We start from the raw sequence: 17,500 nt of genomic DNA, 5'->3' as shown, positions 1-17,500 counted from the left end.
AGAGAAAGAGAAAACAATATAAAGAATATTGTGCCCAATCGCCGGTTAATACCTGACACTTCCGTCGCAATGTTTACATACACTGAGCCGTCTACCAGGTATGGTCGGCATTTCCTATGTGTGGGTGGGGGGAAGGAGTTATAGGGAGGGATGTGGGGTGTTAGGGGTTATAGGGGCGGAGGAGGGGGTGGGGTTAGGGGTGTGTGTCTAAGGAGGGAAGGGAGCGAGTAGGGTAGTGAGGTTTGGGTAAGGGGTAGGGCTGTAGGGTCTTAGGAAAGGTGAAGGAGGAGAGTGTATGTGGAGAGGGAATGGGGTATGCGTGAGGAGGAGGGGGGCGCGGGTGAAGCAGAAGGGTTACTGGGAAGGGGTAAAATGTGTGTGGAGGGAAGGGGTATAGTATCAGTATTTTTTAAAGTATGAATGATATATATTAAGTATACTATGGAGGGAGGGGGAGGGGGCGGGGATGTGTGTGTGGAGGCGTGTGTAGTGGAAGGAAGTGAGGGCGTGTGTGGAGGGAAGGGGGTGGGGGTGTGTGTGAGGAGGGAAGGGGTAGGCTTTTTATGGAGGGAGTGGGGGCATGTGGACAGAAGTGGAGGGTAGGGGAGAGGCAGGGGGAGGAAAAGCAACTAGCCCCTATTCCTCAGAACGTAAATACAATTCTGGCCTTGTATACTCTATTATTAATAATGTGGCTTACTCGAATCAATAACAAGGTCTATGCCACTAGATATAAAAAGCATACTTAATATATATCATCCATGCTTAAATAAAATGCTGAAACTATATTGTTTACCACATATGAATTTTATATTCCTCTCAATGTATGCACTCGTACTTCCGATTGAAATAAAATATGGGTATCCAAATAAGAGTATAGAATATGCACTAATAAAAAATATGAATTAATTTTCCTAAATATACTATTTTCCAGAATGCTCCCTCGCGTGTGTGTTGGCAGGAGCGAATAAGAACTCTTTTGTACCAATATTAAAAAAATAGTTACTAGCATTTATTAAATATTTGCGTATTAAAAAAACGTAATGAATATGAAACAAAAAGAGACATTCGCAGGTGAGCGGTGGAGGATAAGAATGGGAGGGAGAGAACACAAGAAAGAAGAGAGAAACAGAAGAGAATCAAGATAGACGTTAATCCATTTCTCGTTTGCTCTTGTCCATCACTCTGTTTCTCCAAGAAGTAAAAAAACACATGATCCTCTTCCTTATGAAAAGTGTTTGTCGCGACGAAAAGTTGTAATGAGAAAAGACAAGAGGAATGCGAGAGGTTGATAGATGGATAGACAGATAGACAAAAGCGTATAGAAAATAAGAGGGAAGCTCAAGGATAAGAGAACAGCGTAGGGGAGAGAAAGGGGGAGGGAGGGAGGGGGGGCGAGACGATAGAGCGATAAGGGAGAGAGAGGGGAAGGGACTGGCAACATCTATGGAACTTATCAAATGGCGTTGCAATCCTTATCACTAAGCATAGCTCCAACCCCCCCCCCATCCCCACTCCTTTCCTCCTCCTCCTCCCCCTGTCCCAACCTCCTCGCCCCCCTTCCTTCCTCCTTCTCCTCCCCCTCTCCCAACCCCTCTCCCCTCTCCTTCCTCCTCCTCCCCTCCCTCCTTCCCCCTCTCCCAACCCCCTCGCCTCGACACACAAAGCAAACGACAACCATAACCAGCGAACGACAACGACATGCGCAAACAACCAATCCAGTCCCAAAAGAGGTGGTGATTCGAGAAGACTACTGAATGATGGGGCGTTTCTCCGAAGACTTTATTTTCCTTCCTATCCAATTCTCCCTTTTCTATTTCCATTCAAGTTTTATTCTACTATATCATTTACGGGACGCTGCAACTGTTTACCTGTTCTCTAAATTGATAAAACGAAGGAGACCTATACATAATGCATTAACAACAATTAACGTAGCGAAATTACCGCTAACCGAAATATCGCTGAATATTTTTTACATGGGTTGATTTTTACGTTGTAATTATACGAAACATTGAAAATGTGAAATATTTCGATGTGAGATCCTTCCTAGATATATGCAGGAGGAGGGAGTGAGGGAGGAAAGGAAAGAGAGGGGAGAGGGAGATAGATAGATAGAGAGGGATGGGGAAAGGGAGAGGGGGAGAGGGAGAGGGAGAGGGAGAGAGAGAGAGAGAGAGAGAGAGAGAGAGAGAGAGAGAGAGAGAGAGAGAGAGAGAGAGAGAGAGAGAGAGAGAGAGAGAGAGAGAGAGAGAGAGACTGAGAACAAGACATCTGAACGGAGATGACACACCCTCTCTGAAAACAAGTGTTCAAAAGACGGAAAGTCGTACACCTGTTTTGTTCCTTGGTAATAACCCGAACATGTCCATCGGGAAACAGACTGAACCTCGACTGCTCTCGCACACATAAAAAAGGGTCAAAAGATTAATCTCGAGTGGGTTAAATGATTCAACATATAATCAGAGCCAACTAGAACGCCTGGTAATTCTTAAAAAAACAAAAAACAAAGATTCCGCCTTAAAAATGAGACTTTAAGCATTGCAGAACATTCACAGTGCTGCAGGATTACAGTATGATATGAAGAATCTTTTTTTGAAAAAGTACATTGATACTCCTAACATAAAATCTTAAGCCAAGTGTTTAATCCTAAAAGCAAATAATTCTCTGAATTGAACCGTTGCCAGGAAAAGCGTTAAGGAATTAATTCACTAAATTTGAGAAAGGGCAAAACAGTGGAAACTTGTAAAAAAAAAAATACTCAGTGAAACTTTACATAAATTGAAGGGATACTGCCGAGACTTGGGAGGAAGGGAAGCAAAATGTTGAGCCGTGTGTCTGTGTTAATCCACCAGCTTTTCCCGTTGCCAGGTTCATTCTTAGGGAAGGGGTCCTTTGCAAGAGCGTCTCTCTCTCTCTCTCTCTCTCTCTCTCTCTCTCTCTCTCTCTCTCTCTCTCTCTCTCTCTCTCTCTCTCTCTCATGCGCGCGCGCGTTCGAACCAAAACACCTCAACAAACACTGAAGAAAGAGCGGCCGTGCCTGCAGGCAGTCCCGGCGTGGTCCCTGCTTTAAAGCACACGCAACCAGAAGAGGCGGAGAGAGAACTTTAAGAGAGCAGAGTTTCTTGCATCACTAAAGGTGAAGAGGTGCTACAAGAACCCCCCAAGATCATGTGGCTGGTGCTCCCTCCCATCTCCACTGGTGCCGGGAGAGGCACGCGTCACTGCAGTAGGGGAGGAGAGGCGAAGACCAAAGAAAGAATGAAAGAGAGGAGGGCGAGTTCGTGCTGGGGATTCTCTCTTCCACGTATAAGAGAGCGCCTCAGTCAACAGATCTGAGGCCATGCAGGTTGGAAGAAGAAAGAGAGGCGAGGGGAGAGGAGAGGGACGTAAAGGGAAGGGATAATTGCAGAAATGTAAGTGACGACAGGCAAAATAAAACTCACGACTGCTTGGGTCGCATATATATAATCTTCAGAGGTCTGTGAACGTAATAATCGGATACAAACAAACACCGACATTCACACATTCTATACTCATTCATGAATTGTTTTCCAAATCTTAAGCAACCCCGAAGATACCTCAACGCCCCCCCCCCCCACCGAAGCTACTTTCCTCTCCCAAGCCTAAATCTAAATTCTCTGCGTTTCCTATTTCCATTTAGTAATTTCAATTAATCGCCAATGACTTGAACGAATAGATGAACAAGAACTACGATCAAAAATAAACCAGCGATGATATCTCGGAGGCGTGGCACGTTCAGCCTCCTCCTGTTTCCCCGAGTCTCGGCTTTTGAAATCTGACTGGAGAATATCCGTTTAAATATTTTCTAGTTGTCTGATTGCACGTGCATGCCCGTATCTGAATTCCATACAGGTATTTCCCGGAGCTAAGAGCAACGGTGCTTTACGAAGGTGGAAAGTATTCCATTCCTCAGGTTATCATTTTAACACAAGAGATAAGAAGATAAGAACAAGCCATCCCTATCACAACATGGACAAGACAACTTTACTTGTCGGAAATTAAAGGAAAGTAGTCCACAAAACTATCAATAGTTGTGAATCTGGAAAGACGTACCTAACAGTCCCACCAAGTCATCCAACCCAAAATGCAACATAATTACACGGGAAACAAACTAACAAGTCATTTATCACATGGCCAATAGAAGGTCGTCGCCGCTGATATCAAATCCCATACGATTTCGAAATGTTTATATAATCTTCCACCACTAATAGTAACTGATTGGAGGTGCAGGCGGCAAGCTAGCAAATTGCGTGCCGTTTCTTAATAGCAAAACGAGGGAAGAAGCTTCATCTTTCACACACCAAGTAGCACTTCCACCAATGCACAGAGCGTCCAATTATGCAGTTAAACTACTTGTTCCAGATTCGTACAAATGGTTGCAGTCTCGAGTGTTCCCGACCTCAGCTTATCGGCCACTGAAGAGATAGGCCTACACAGCACTCGCATACACCCAGGGGCTTCTTGTGCGCTATCCATTATCAGAAAGAGCACCGAAATAAATTTATGGCCGAAGGACGAGCGGCGTAAGACCATAGATGTCCGATTGCGGTGAAGAAAATTAGAATTCGAGCTTTAACACTTCGAGATGGGTTAGTATCTGAAGTTCTTGCTTCAAGAAATCACACGAGATAACTCCTTGTTTCCCTTTTTATTATTTAGATATGCGACTTTGTCATCACCGCAGTTTCACCAAACACCGTTGAAAAACAAAACCGTGAAATACAAAGCCATATTCACTACTCCTCAAGAACGAAAAATAAGAATATGTGAAAACACCGAGTTGCATTTCAGTGTTTCGTTTCACAAGAATATTCTGTTATATACTTTTTCAAGATTGTTTCCTAAATCAATGTGACAAAGTGATCTTGCTTCTCACCGTTAATTGAAGTTTCACACAGTCTTCCTTAACACATAGTCACAGCACCATTAAGGTCAGCACACTGGAGCTATTTAGTCACTTTTCACCATCACATTGGCAGAGTTTACGAGGAGCTGCCGTGACCCTCACTCGTTGCTGTCCACATGGTAAGTGAAGCTCTCGGCCCGACCCGACTGTCCCGCACCCACAATGCACGTGTTGCCAGATGTCACCACTCGCACAATAACAAATGCGTAATTCCACTTTTACGCACAGTCATTTTTTTCTGTCTTCCCTTGGATTTTGAAGTGATAATCAGTTTATTAGTTCGAGCGGTTTGCACTGTCAGTCATTATGTAAAAACTGAACAATGCGTTTCATGCACTTACGGGAAATGCGGGACGGGGGTATATTTGTCACGATCCCTGGTCATGACATTGCTACCCCCCGATTTTCCAAAGTCCGACGATCGGGCGCTCAGATTAAACGTTATGTGTGTTGCACTTCATATAATCTTTGAAGTTAAAAAGACATCGACTACTGTACATAACTTGTATATTCACTCCGGAAGTTGCAATATTATTAGAACCATTTCCGCCATTTTGCCCAAAACCTTGAGGTGACCACTACATTTAGGCCTATGCATGTAGAGCAAATTCCAATCCTAGGCAGTGAATGAGCGAAACACATCATTTTTACAAACCTCACGTATATAGATAAATATAATACGAACATTGTTGCATTGCGACTTGCACGAGCTTACCTCATATTGCGGTGGTCATCTTGATCTGGATTCACCTCCCAGCCCTCCCGTTTGCGATTCACGCGCACACTCTCACTACTGCACCCTGAGCGCCTCTGCCACCCGGCCTATCCTACACCACAAACTCGCCAGCTTATCTAAGTGTATAGAAATATATCATTTTTGGCTCTCATTGCGTTTACTTGTGCTTAGAATACACCTAAGAATCCCTTTGTTTATAGAGATGACCAAATATACGAAACATTCCATTGGAATACCAAAGATTTAAAATACTAAATATTAGCGGCCTTGCTACTCGGCCTATACTGGCACCATAATTCGTAAGCCTTGCTGAATTTCCTATTTTATGCAATATATTTACCCACCGATGTATAATAGCATAAATCTGTAAAGTATTTTATAAGCAATGAATTCATTTACATGCGTTACTAAACTTATAGAACGTAGGAATAAGCGAAGAAAAATAAAAATTATTAGCACTTAGGAACCTCTACAGCCCGGCCGAAAACGAAACGGTGCTCGTTTTCTATGGAGGATCCACAACTACTTTTAAACACAAGTTTGTTTAAGTTATTTTCTCATACGCTTTGTGCCTTTGTGCGAATAAAATTCACAATAAATATAAATACTTGTTTAATAATATAAAGATAAGTCAAAGTATACTAGATAGAAATTATGTGCGTTTGTAATGGCGCTACATCGAGCCCCGCGCGTTATTGGAACCTCGGGAAATAAGGAAGTAGAAAAAGAGAAGAAACAGGCCGTGTGCTCCACCTTTTCTCTCGTCTATCTGTCTCTGTGGAAGACGAGGAAAGCGAACAAGAAAGAAGGTGAGTGGGACATAGTCGGAAAATTAAGTGATTTTGTTTGTGTTCGACATGGGACGGTGATGAAATCAGTGTAAAATGACTCCAAGCAACGGAAGGTAAGTGAATGAAGCACAGAAGCCAGCGAACAGGCGAGTAACACGGAGAATATCGAAACTAGATCAGGGGACGGAGGAGGGAGGCGAGAGAAATGGAGGAAGAGAACGCCGATAAATGGAGGGCCGAAAGGGGGTTGGTGCGCATATCACTGGAGAAACGTGAATTTGATGATTATTGTTACTGCATTATATGTACTTTATGTACAGTTATAATTTAATATTTATATTAACTTCATCCCTGTCAATATTTGTAAATTATGACATACCCAACTTTATGGAAAATATTTAATCAGGCTTGAACCCAATTGAAGCATTTTTAGGGTCAGTTTTGTACCCATTGCCGTTCATGGGATTGTCTGTGTGATTGTGAATGACTTTATTTACTCTAGTTGGTAAACAGGACACCGGCCAATGTGCAGACACCTGTTGTAGGCCAGTCGCGAAAATATCCATCCCGCCAATGCTCTCGAGGAGGTGCGGCGGCAAAGTTGCCATTTTTTGTAATGGATGCATTTTAATTGCCAAATACATCGAACTTCGCCACCTCTGCGCTCAACGTCAACTGCTTGGGTCACATTGGAGCGGCGTCATTGTGTCACTGGACGACCACAACAAGCGAGTGTCATAATTACAGGTCCTTCAGGAGGCGGCAACAGACGAGTACTGTGGTGTCTGGTGGATCAAAAACCCTTTGGAGATACTGGGCCTCTGCGTGTGTGTGTATACTGTGTAATACAAGACCGCGGCTCTCATCATGCCGGGACAAATCTCTCTCCACCTTGCTCGGCTATTCTAGGTGCATTTACTGTTGTGTTTTTTTTCTCGCTCTCTTTTCCCTCCACTTGCTAATTATGCAGAGGGGATCACACACTTTTTTAAGCCTCTCGGCAGATTGGTTTGCGATGTGGGGGTCGTTTTAGTAAGTTCGTTGCGGATGAATCAAGTTGGTGTTTTTGGCTTTTATTGTTTGTGTATTTATTTATTGTTTATATTTTTATTGTTGTTTGCACAACGGCCAAGAGATTGCACATTGAGCTGGAGGACACGTTCCCGTTGCACCTGAGCGTAAGCAAGCCCAAAGACTAACAAACGTCAGGGGGGAATGTAAACGTCTCGGCCGCCTCTCTCTCTCTCTCTCTCTCTCACTCTCTCGCTCTCCCCTGACGTTTCCGCTTGGCAGTTGACGGTTAGCAACAATAGAGCTACTCCCCGTGTTGCAAGGCTCAATTCCTGCAACGCGCGGCCGTAGTGGGACGAAATAACAAGGCTTCCGACTCTTTAGCAGTAGCATTCGCCTGCGTAACGGGCCGTCGTTGCCGATCGTTGCTTGGTTAATTGCCTCGGGAGGGAGTTGACCAGAGTACGGGCGGGAGAGGGCCGATGCAGCCAGCGTAGGGACGGATGCATTGCTCGGATGCTTGTGCGCTCGTTTTTGAATTCGCTTGCAGTGATGGCAGTGTGAGTGAGTGACGTGGTTGCAAGCAGTGGCGAACGGGACAAGTGTAACTTCGGTACAGTGCTTTGAGTGACGGGGCCTCTCCAGTGAAACGTCCTGCCAGTCGACGTGGATTGTAAACACCGTGTTTTGGAGAGGCTTGGTTCCAGTTATGTAAGGTGCCTGGTGCCCGTATTAATAGTTTGGGTGATTTGCATACGGAATCATGGTGATCGATATTCGAGTGTGTGTGTGACCAATGGATATATGCTAACAAGATTTATTTATTCCGTGGCCATTGGAAGTCCAATATTGTGAGCCCTCTATACATTCCTTATCTATTTATTTATATTTATTAGTTTCATTTCGTGCAAACAGACGACAGAGCTGTGGAGAAAAAAAATCAATGCTAATTGTTGACGTTCGGTGATGCCTTTGCTTACGTTCGAGGTTGGAGTGTAAAGTTTTCATCCCTCTACCTCTATTCTAACAAAAAAGGACCCACTGTTGAAGCATATACGTCGTACATAAGTATGATTATTTTATCCTTCTGTATTACTACCGTTATTAAAGATTCTGTACAGAGTATAAACAGTGTTGCAGTTCTGTTGCTGTTTTACCTTGCGTAGGAGTAGGATATCGTACCCACATTTGTTATTGATTTATGTTTGGAGGCAATCTTAATGTTCCGGTGTAGTTACTGATATTAGTTGTGGTGTCGGGATTCATTATGCATTTGTTTTGCTACTTGATTTGGCTATTTGGTATTGGCTTTGTCTTATTGCTGTTGCTGGAAGGTAGTGGTTGGGTTGATTTTATTATTTGCAATTTCTGTTGTCACTCATCCCTCTCCTAATCCTCACCACCACCATTACCACCATCACCATCACCACTAGTCATCATCAGTACCATCACCATCATCAAATCCACCATTGATGTATTAATATGCGTGTTATGATGATGATGATGATGAGGATCACCATCATCATTATCATCATTGTAAATGATGGTCACACTGATTGGAACATTTTAGAAATGATGGTAATTCCTTTGATTATTTTTAATATAATTATTGTTATGTTGTAATTGTTGTTATTATTATTATTATTATTATTATTATTATTATTATTATTATTATTATTATTATTATTATTATTATTATTATTATTATTATTGTATTTTTTATTGTTATAATGATAATGATAATAATAAAATAATAATACTAATACTAATAATGATAATAATAATAATTACTATTTTTCTTCTTCTTCTTCTTCTTCTTCTTCTTCTTCTTATTATTATTATTATTATTATTATTATTATTATTATTATTATTATTATTATTATTATTATTATTATTATTATTATTATTATTATTATTATTATTATTATTGGTGTTGGTGTTGGTGTTGGTGTTGGTGTTGGTGTTGGTGTTGGTGTTGGTGTTTTGTTGGTGTTATTTCTGTTATTATTTATATTTATATTATTGTTATTATTGGTCGTGTTTTTGTTATTTTGGTTGTCTATTTACTGGGCCAAACACACTTTATTATGGCGGTTATTATTATTGTTATTTATTTATTTTACAAGATGTTAATCGCATTACTGTGATAATTATAATCATCAGGAGAAAGGCCTATTTGCCGAGACCCAGCGTGTAAACCGAAATAAGTGACCCTTCCTTCTCTTTTTCTTTTATTTAAAGAGCCATCGTCCTTGCGAGTGAGGTCGCGTGAGTGGAGGAGGAGGAGGAGGAGGTGGAGGTGGTGGGCAGGAGGAGGGAGGTGGAGGGAGGAGGGAGGAGGGGACAAGAGAACCCAGGTTGTGCTTGTTTAGAGGCTTGGATGTTTTCCAATGAATGAATTTTTTTTGTTTGTTAGGAGATCCTGAGTTCTTTTTGCGTGTTGTTTTCACGTGCGCCGTGTGTGTGTGACGGGAGAGTGGATTCCGTAATACGTGTGGGGTGTTTATTTTGTCGTCCTGGGTCGATGCGAGGCAGCCGTCCATTTCCATGTTGCTGTGCTTTTTGCGGGGCCGCCGAGCCGCCCTGCTCTACGTGGTCTCCTCGCTCCGTAGCAGTGTGTTGAACCCACCTTCCCTTCCCGTTCCCCGCCCGGCCGCCGCCGCCGCCGCCGCGTTCCCCGAGCGAGCCGCCCGCCAGCCCACCTCGGACGCATCGCTCCAACCCACCCGTACAGCGGCAATTGACCCGTCCCGTCTATCCGTGCAGGGATATGTGTTTGATGGTGTTGAGCGTCGGGTGTAGCGTGTGGTGGCGGCGGCCGCGGCAACGGCGGTGGCGGCGGCTGCGGCGGTGGGCGGGGCTCCCGGGGCCCGGCCTTGCCACCGCCGGCGCTGCTACTGTTGTTGATCCGACCGGGAAGGGGGGAGGGGTCACGGGAAACCGGGGGGAGGGCTGGGGAGGCGGGGGGGAGGGTGACACCGGGTCGTTAACTCTTTCGCGGTGGTTGGATAGTTATGCCGCGCGGCACCTCTTCAGTCTGTGAGGGATTTTGTACGCGCGTGTCTGTCTGTGTGTCTGTGAAGGTGTATTGCGTGGTGTGGGGGAGAGAGGGGGCGCAGTGGCGGTGGTGGGAGGGCGAGGATGTCTTTTTTTGCAACTGCAGAAAGGGGGTATTGTGCCGGACGCTGGGGGTTGGGGGCTCGGACTCGGTTGCTTTTGAACCCTTTGAGTGACGATTGAAGGGGCTGAGGAGGCCAGCATGGATTTCTGGACGCATTCCCCCGCGCTCCGAACAGCACGCGATCTCGGGCGGTGCGCGGCTTGGACTCCCGAATCCCACTCGCGCTCGTGTTCCAGCCTACGCATCCCCTTCGTTCCAGCGTCGGGGGCCTCGGGGATCCGAAGGGGGACACGCTGCCCAAAATGGCCATTTCCTTGCGCGATTCTGGAAAAAGTACTCGCCGTTCGGATAGTGCTGCCATCTGACGGCGTGGAGTCGCGTCGGCGATGACGTACGAAGGCCATTCAAGTCGTAGGTGACGTCGATCTGCAGAATTGACGTGTTACAGGTGATGCGACGTAATTATAGGTCATGGGAATGTTAATGGCAACGAGGCGCGCGGGGGACTCTGTCTTAGGCCTAAAGAAAAATCCGGTGGTGGACGTGTAGCGAGACTTTTTTTCCAGGGAGAGAGGCTGTGATCCCATTCATTTGGACACGTTCATTCATTTGGATCCCGTAGCCTGCGCTCGGCGTGGAATAACCTAGCGCCTTTTTTGCCCCCGCTGGCGATAAGTTGCGTTGGAATAATAATAATTTTAAGATAAACAAGACGCCCTTCCTTGCCATAAGGGCGCAAGTTGTCTCACTCGAAAAGCAACAAACGGAGGCAGGTAAGTGGTACGTGAAAAGGGGGGAAAAACGCCTTGGGACGGAGCGTGCTAGCCGAGTGCGTGAAGCCGCCTTTGCCGAGGGTCAGGGGAAGTGGGTGGGGGTGATGGGGGGAGGGGGGGGAGAGGGACTTCCTCTTGCAGATGCCCGGTTGTGTTTTTTATTGTTTTGTTTTTGTTTGTTTTCTCCCATTGCTTGGTGTGTCTCCTTTTCCCCTATGGGAAGGGGCGTGGGGTTGATAAGGGAGCGAGATACGGTTTCACGGCGTTTCTGCATTCCGGTGGAGTCGTTATATATTATTATTTATTGTTTTTTTGCAAGAGGTGAATCGGCTTTGATATTCCACGTCTCCGATTTTGTTTTGTACGCCTAGCTAATAACACCAACGCCTTCTCTCTCTCTCTCTCTCTCTCTCTCTCTCTCTCTCTCTCTCTCTCTCTCTCTCTCTCTATCTCTCTCTCTCTCTCTCTCTCTCTCTCTCTCTCCCTCTCTCTCTTTCTCTATCTCTCTCTCTATCTCTACCTCTCTCTCTCTCCCTCTCCCTCTCCCTCTCTCTCTCTCCTCTCCCTCTCCCTCTCCCTCTCCTCTCCCTCTCCCTCTCCCTCTCCCTCTCCCTCTCCCTATCCTTCCCTCCTTCCCTCCTTCCCTCCGTCTTCCTGTTTCTCTCTTATATTCATGCATTTGTTATTAGACCTCATTATACTCCTTTTCCTCCTTGTTCTCTACCGCTTGTTTTTTTTTCCTTCGTTGCCCCCTTCCGCTCCTTTCCCTCCTCTGTCTCTTCTTACTACTCCTCATTACTCCTACTGTTCACCATCCTCATTCTTGTGCCCTTCCTCGGCCTATATTTCTCCCATCCATCTTCCTCTCCCTTTTTCAACCTCTTCCTCTTCGTCTATTTCTTTTTCCTCCTCCTCCTCCTCCTCCTCCTCCTCCTCCCTCCTCCTCCTCCCTCCTCCTCCTCCTCCCGCCTTTTCCTCCTCCTCCTCCTCCTCTATCTCCGCCTTTTCCTCTATCTCCTCCTCCTCCTTCCCCCCCTCCCTCCTGAACTTCATATCTATCTATCTACACACACACGCACGCACGCACGCACGCACGCACGCACGCACGCACGCACGCACGCACGCACACACACACACACACACACACACACACACACACACACACACACACACACACACACACACACACACACACACACACACACACACACGCACACACAAATAAATTCACGGTCCTGTCACATTTCACGATAATTGTGGAAAATGCGTTAAGTTATTTATCACTTTATTTTACATTTATTTTGTCTATGCAACCCCGTTATCTCTCGCTATCGCATCCTGCATCATTATTGTCATTGTCTTTTTCGAATGGGGGGGTGAGGGGGAGGTTAGAATAGGAAGTGTGTTTGCAGAGGGGGGGGGGGTAATCAGTCATAAACCTGTCATTCATTTTGTGTAGTACTAGCAAGAGTCGTTCTAATTTGAGCCGCTGCCGCTAGATGGTGCTTTATATCACTGTGTATACGTTTGTTCAACTATTGTTATTAGTGCTTTAGTTGGCGGGGCTATCGCTGCCGGCATACATTTTTTTGTTGTCGTTGTCATTGTTCTTTCGTCTTCATTGTTGTTCCTATCACCATCACCATCACTATATACCATTGTGACTTGACGCCGTTGACCTGTAGATATCGCTCAGGCATGATATTGGTTGTAGGGGCTGTATGGTGTGATGATATCGTCGTAATGATGATGAAAATGATCATGGGAATGTGATCCTATTAGCAGCCATTTAATGTGATCTGTACTGTTTGCATGATCAGCGCCGCCATTTACTAGTTGCTATTTCTGTTACTATTACCGGGACAGGCATCGTTCCTTGCAGTTCCTGTGCATAGTCTTAAAAAATCCAGGTAGCCAGTCACATGGCAGTATCCGCGAGAGGGAGCGAGGGAGCGGGGAAGAAGGGGAGATGGAGGAGAGAAGGGAGTTAGGGTAGGGTAGGGGACAGTTGAGGAGGGTAGGGGCAGGGATGGGGAGGGTGCAGTGCGTCTCCACGTGTCCCAGGTTCAACGTCGTTCTTCCATGGGGGTTATCGGCCTGCCTTCTGCTTGGCACTGCCGCTGGCACGCCTTTTCTTGGAGTGTCTGTGAGGGGGGGGGGAATGGGGGAGGGGAAGGGGAAGGGGAAGGAAAGATGAGGTGAAGGGGAGGAATAGGAGGTGGTGGTGGAGTGAATTAAAAGAAGAAGAAGAAGGAGGAGGAGGAGGAGAAGAATGAGAAGAAGGAGAAGGAGAAGGATAAGAAGGAGGAGATAGCATTGGAAGAGGTACTGGTTTTAAGCAGGAGGTCAACGTGGAGTAAGAGGAAGAAATGGTGTGTGGAGAAGGTGGAAGAAGAAGTGATGGTGTAGAGGGAAGCGGTGGAAGTGGAGGAGGTGCAGAGACGAGGCGAGAAGGACAGAGGGATTCAGAAGCAGTTGAAAAGAGGCAACCGTCTCTTGTTTACTAATGTATAGTGAAGGAAGGGGGGGAGAGGGGGGCGGGAATGGGTAGACCTGATAGAGCGTAACCCTCGAGTGATTTTCAAGATGTACGCAAGACCCCCCCCTCCTCCTCCTCCTCCGCAGCTCCTCCTCCAGCTCCTCCTCCTCCTCCTCCTCCTCCTCCAGCTCCTCCTCCTCCTCCTCCTCCTCCAGCTCCTCCCCTTCTCCTCCTCCTCCTCCTCCTCCCTCCTCCTCCTCCTCCTCCTCCTCCTCCTCCTCCTCCTCCTCCTCCTCCTCCTCCTCCTCCTCCTCCTCCTCCTCCTTCTCCTCCTCCTCCTCCTCCTACCCCCTACCCCCTACTTGTCAACCGTGAAAAGTACTCGGGGGAGGGGGTGGGGGGGTTGTGGGCGGGTCCTGGAGTCTGGCGGAAGGGATTTAGGGCCTTCCTTCTGTCTCTCTCTCTCTCTCTCTCTCTCTCTCTCTCTCTCTCTCTCTCTCTCTCTCTCTCTCTCTCTCTCTCACACACACACACACACACACACACACACACACACACACACACACACACACACACACACACACACACACACACACACACACACACACACTGTTTGTCTGTTTGTCTGTCTGTCTTTATCTCTCGTCTCCCTCTATTTCTGTTTTTATTTCTATTTCTTAAATACTTATTAATAGGAGAGGAGAGAATAGAATAGGAGAGGCAAGGAGAGGAGAGAATAGGAGAGGCGAGGAGAGGATAGAATAGGAGAGGCGAGGAGAGGAGAGAATAGGAGAGGCGAGGAGAGGAGAGAATAGGAGAGGCGAGGAGAGGAGAGAATAGGAGAGGCGAGGAGAGGAGAGAATAGGAGAGGCGAGGAGAGGACAGAATAGGAGAGGCGAGCAGAGGAGAGAATAGGAGAGGCGAGGAGAGGAGAGAATAGAGAGGAGAGGAGAGGCAAGGAGAGGAGAGAATAGGAGAGGCGAGGAGAGGATAGAATAGGAGAGGCGAGGAGAGGAGAGAATAGGAGAGGCGAGGAAAGGAGAGAATAGGAGAGGCGAGGAAAGGAGAGAATAGGAGAGGCGAGGAAAGGAGAGAATAGGAGAGGCGAGGAAAGGAGAGAATAGGAGAGGCGAGGAAAGGAGAGAATAGGAGAGGCGAGGAAAGGAGAGAATAGGGAGAGGAAAGGAGAGAATAGGAGAGGCGAGGAAAGGAGAGAATAGGAGAGGCGAGGAAAGGGAGAGAATAGGAGAGGCGAGGAAAGGAGAGAATAGGAGAGGCGAGGAAAGGAGAGAATAGGAGAGGCGAGGAAAGGAGAGAATAGCAGAGGCGAGGAAAGGAGAGAATAGGAGAGGCGAGGAAAGGAGAGAATAGGAGAGGCGAGGAAAGGAGAGAATAGGAGAGGCGAGGAAAGGAGAGAATAGGAGAGGCGAGGAAAGGAGAGAATAGGAGAGGCGAGGAAAGGAGAGAAAAGGAGGGGAGAGGAGAGAAAAGGAAGGGAGAGGATAGGAGAGAAAATGAAAGGAAAGGAGAGAAAAGGAGAGGAGTGAAAAAAAGAGAGGAGAGGAGAGGAAAAAGAGTGGAGAGGAGTGAAAAAAGAGAGGAGAGGAGCGGAAAAGAGAGGAGAGGAGAGAAAAGGAGAGGAGAGGAGAGAAAAGGAGAGGAGAGGAGCGAAAAAAGAGAGGAGAGGAGCGAAAAAGAGAGGAGAGGAGAAAAAAAGGAGAGAAGCGTAGAGAGAAGCGAGAGCGAACGAAAAGCTCGCACGTGGGCGTCAGAGCAGTTGCAAATCTGTCCCTCGTGGAGAGAACTAATCGCACGTTAACCTTTAGTGTGATCTGGCATGCTTGGACCATCGTGCTACTAGTGTTATTTTTTTGTGTCTGTGTTTTCCTTTCTTTTTCTTTCTTTCTTTCTTTCTTTCTATGGGGATGAAGTAGGGGAGGAGGGTAGGGGGAGCGTTTGGAAAAGTGTCCCGCGTGTTGTCGGAGAAGGATGAACGGCGTGGAGTGATGGTGGTGGTGATGGTGACAAGCGCGTCCATTCGCCCCTGGACGGCATCGGTTCGGGCGCGTTGCTTCCCGTGGCCGCGGCTGGCTGTGCTTGGAGAGGGGAATGGAAATTATCATCGGGAAAAATACGGATGATTCGCGATTCTCTCTCTGTGTGTGTAGATCCCTTGGAAAGCGAGAAGGGTTGGTTTAAAAAAGATGTGCGGAATGTACGGTGTTGTGTGGTGATGTTTTTGGTCGGGTGGCGGCGGGCGTATCGAGAGAGTCAGTCTGGGAATATAAAAAAAATGGGAATTATGAAGTCCCGCTGGCTAGCCGCCCACCTAGGTCTACACCGCGGCGCGGGACACGGACATGTGCATTGATTTTTTACACTCCTCCCACGCCCCTCCCCCCACCCCACCCCCCCAGTCACCCACCCTATCCTTCTCCAGCTTGCCGTCCTCTCCCCCCCCCCCCTCCCTCTCTCTCTCTCTCCCGACCCCCTCTCCCTCTTTCACCACTCTACCCTCTCCCTACGCTCGTCACCCTTCTGGCACCCTATGTCCCCCTCTCACCTCTCTCCCTCTCCCCTCTGCCTCTCTCTCTCTCTCTCTCTCTCTCTCTCTCTCTCTCTCTCTCTCTCTCTCTCTCTCTCTCTCTCTCTCTCTCTCTCTCTCTCCCTCTATCTCTCTCTCACTTTTCTCTCTTTCTCATCCCTCCCTCCCCACTCTCCCCTCTCCCTCCCTCCCCACTCTCCCCTCCCCTCTCTCCAGTCGTTGGTCATCTGCGCGATCGGGCCAGTGGCGAGTTTTCCAGTGGAATATGAAGTGTGATTGATTCAGTGCCGCTGCATTTTCGAAAAGGAGGGAGGGAGGGAGGGATGGATGACGGGGAATGGAGAAGGGAGGGAGAGGGAGGGTTGATACAAAAGAATGACTTGCCGTTGATTGTTCGAAAATGTATATATTTTTTTTTGTCTTTATCTTTCAGGCTTTTTTTAAAAATATTTTCCTTTTATTTGGAGAATGGTGATTTTATTTCCCTATCCCTCTTTTTTCCCCGTCTCTTGCAGGCTTCTTGTGAATAAGAGTTGGCGGTACTTTATTTCCAATGTCTTACGGAGTGTTGAGATGTAGACACGCATAGCCCGGGCGAGAGGCGAGTGTGATGGACATCGAGCATGAGCGAGGAATAAAAAAGAAAAATCAGGTAAGTGTGAGAATTTGAGCTGAGTTGAGTGCGTGAATTGGAGTGTTGAGTATGAGTGAGGAGAGAGAGAGAGACAGAGACGGGTAGACAGACGCAGACGGGTAGACAGACACAGACAGGCAGGCAGACGGAAAGAGACAGGCAGACGGAGAGAGACAGGCAGACGGAGAGAGACAGACACAGAGACAGACAGACAGACACAGAGACGGACAGACAGACAGAGACAGACAGACAGACACAGAGACAGACAGACATACAGACACAGACAGACAGACAGACAGACAGACACACAGAGACAGACAGACAGACACAGAGACAGACAGACAGACAGACAGAGACAGACAGACACAGAGACAGACAGACAGAGACAGACAGACAGACACAGAGACAGACAGACAGACACAGAGACAGACAGACAGACACAGAGACAGACAGACAGACACAGAGACAGACAGACACAGAGG

The 17,500-nt window shown here is 46.9% G+C and overlaps 2 protein-coding genes across 14 annotated transcripts in view; one reads left to right on the top strand and one right to left on the bottom strand.

Moving 5' to 3' along the window:
* The window catches only part of LOC113813145 (longitudinals lacking protein, isoforms A/B/D/L), a 40,264-nt gene extending 34,503 nt beyond the window's left edge, over positions 1–5,761 (bottom strand). For 4 of the 5 annotated variants that reach the window (XM_070113343.1, XM_070113341.1, XM_070113339.1 and 1 more), the window contains exon 1: positions 5,643–5,761. In XM_070113343.1, the coding sequence (XP_069969444.1) occupies positions 5,643–5,647 (5 nt within the window). In that variant the 5' untranslated portion in view covers positions 5,648–5,761. Of the gene's footprint in view, positions 1–4,897; positions 5,063–5,642 lie in introns of those variants that run through there. The other variant, XM_070113340.1, reaches the window with a different exon arrangement.
* A 582-nt stretch (positions 5,762–6,343) lies between these two features.
* LOC113813138 (protein bric-a-brac 1) overlaps positions 6,344–17,500 on the top strand; it is a 37,343-nt gene continuing 26,186 nt past the window's right edge. For 7 of the 9 annotated variants that reach the window (XM_070113515.1, XM_070113513.1, XM_070113510.1 and 4 more), the window contains exons 1-2: positions 6,344–6,472; positions 16,900–17,036. In XM_070113515.1, coding sequence (XP_069969616.1) covers positions 16,995–17,036 — 42 coding nt within the window. In that variant the 5' untranslated portion in view covers positions 6,344–6,472; positions 16,900–16,994. Of the gene's footprint in view, positions 6,568–7,341; positions 7,364–16,899; positions 17,037–17,500 lie in introns of those variants that run through there. The other 2 variants (XM_070113508.1, XM_070113509.1) reach the window with 2 other exon arrangements.

Source organism: Penaeus vannamei, chromosome 34, assembly GCF_042767895.1.
Source record: "Penaeus vannamei isolate JL-2024 chromosome 34, ASM4276789v1, whole genome shotgun sequence".
In the NCBI taxonomy this organism is placed as follows: domain Eukaryota; kingdom Metazoa; phylum Arthropoda; class Malacostraca; order Decapoda; family Penaeidae; genus Penaeus; species Penaeus vannamei.
This window is presented reverse-complemented; position numbering and strand designations above follow the sequence as displayed.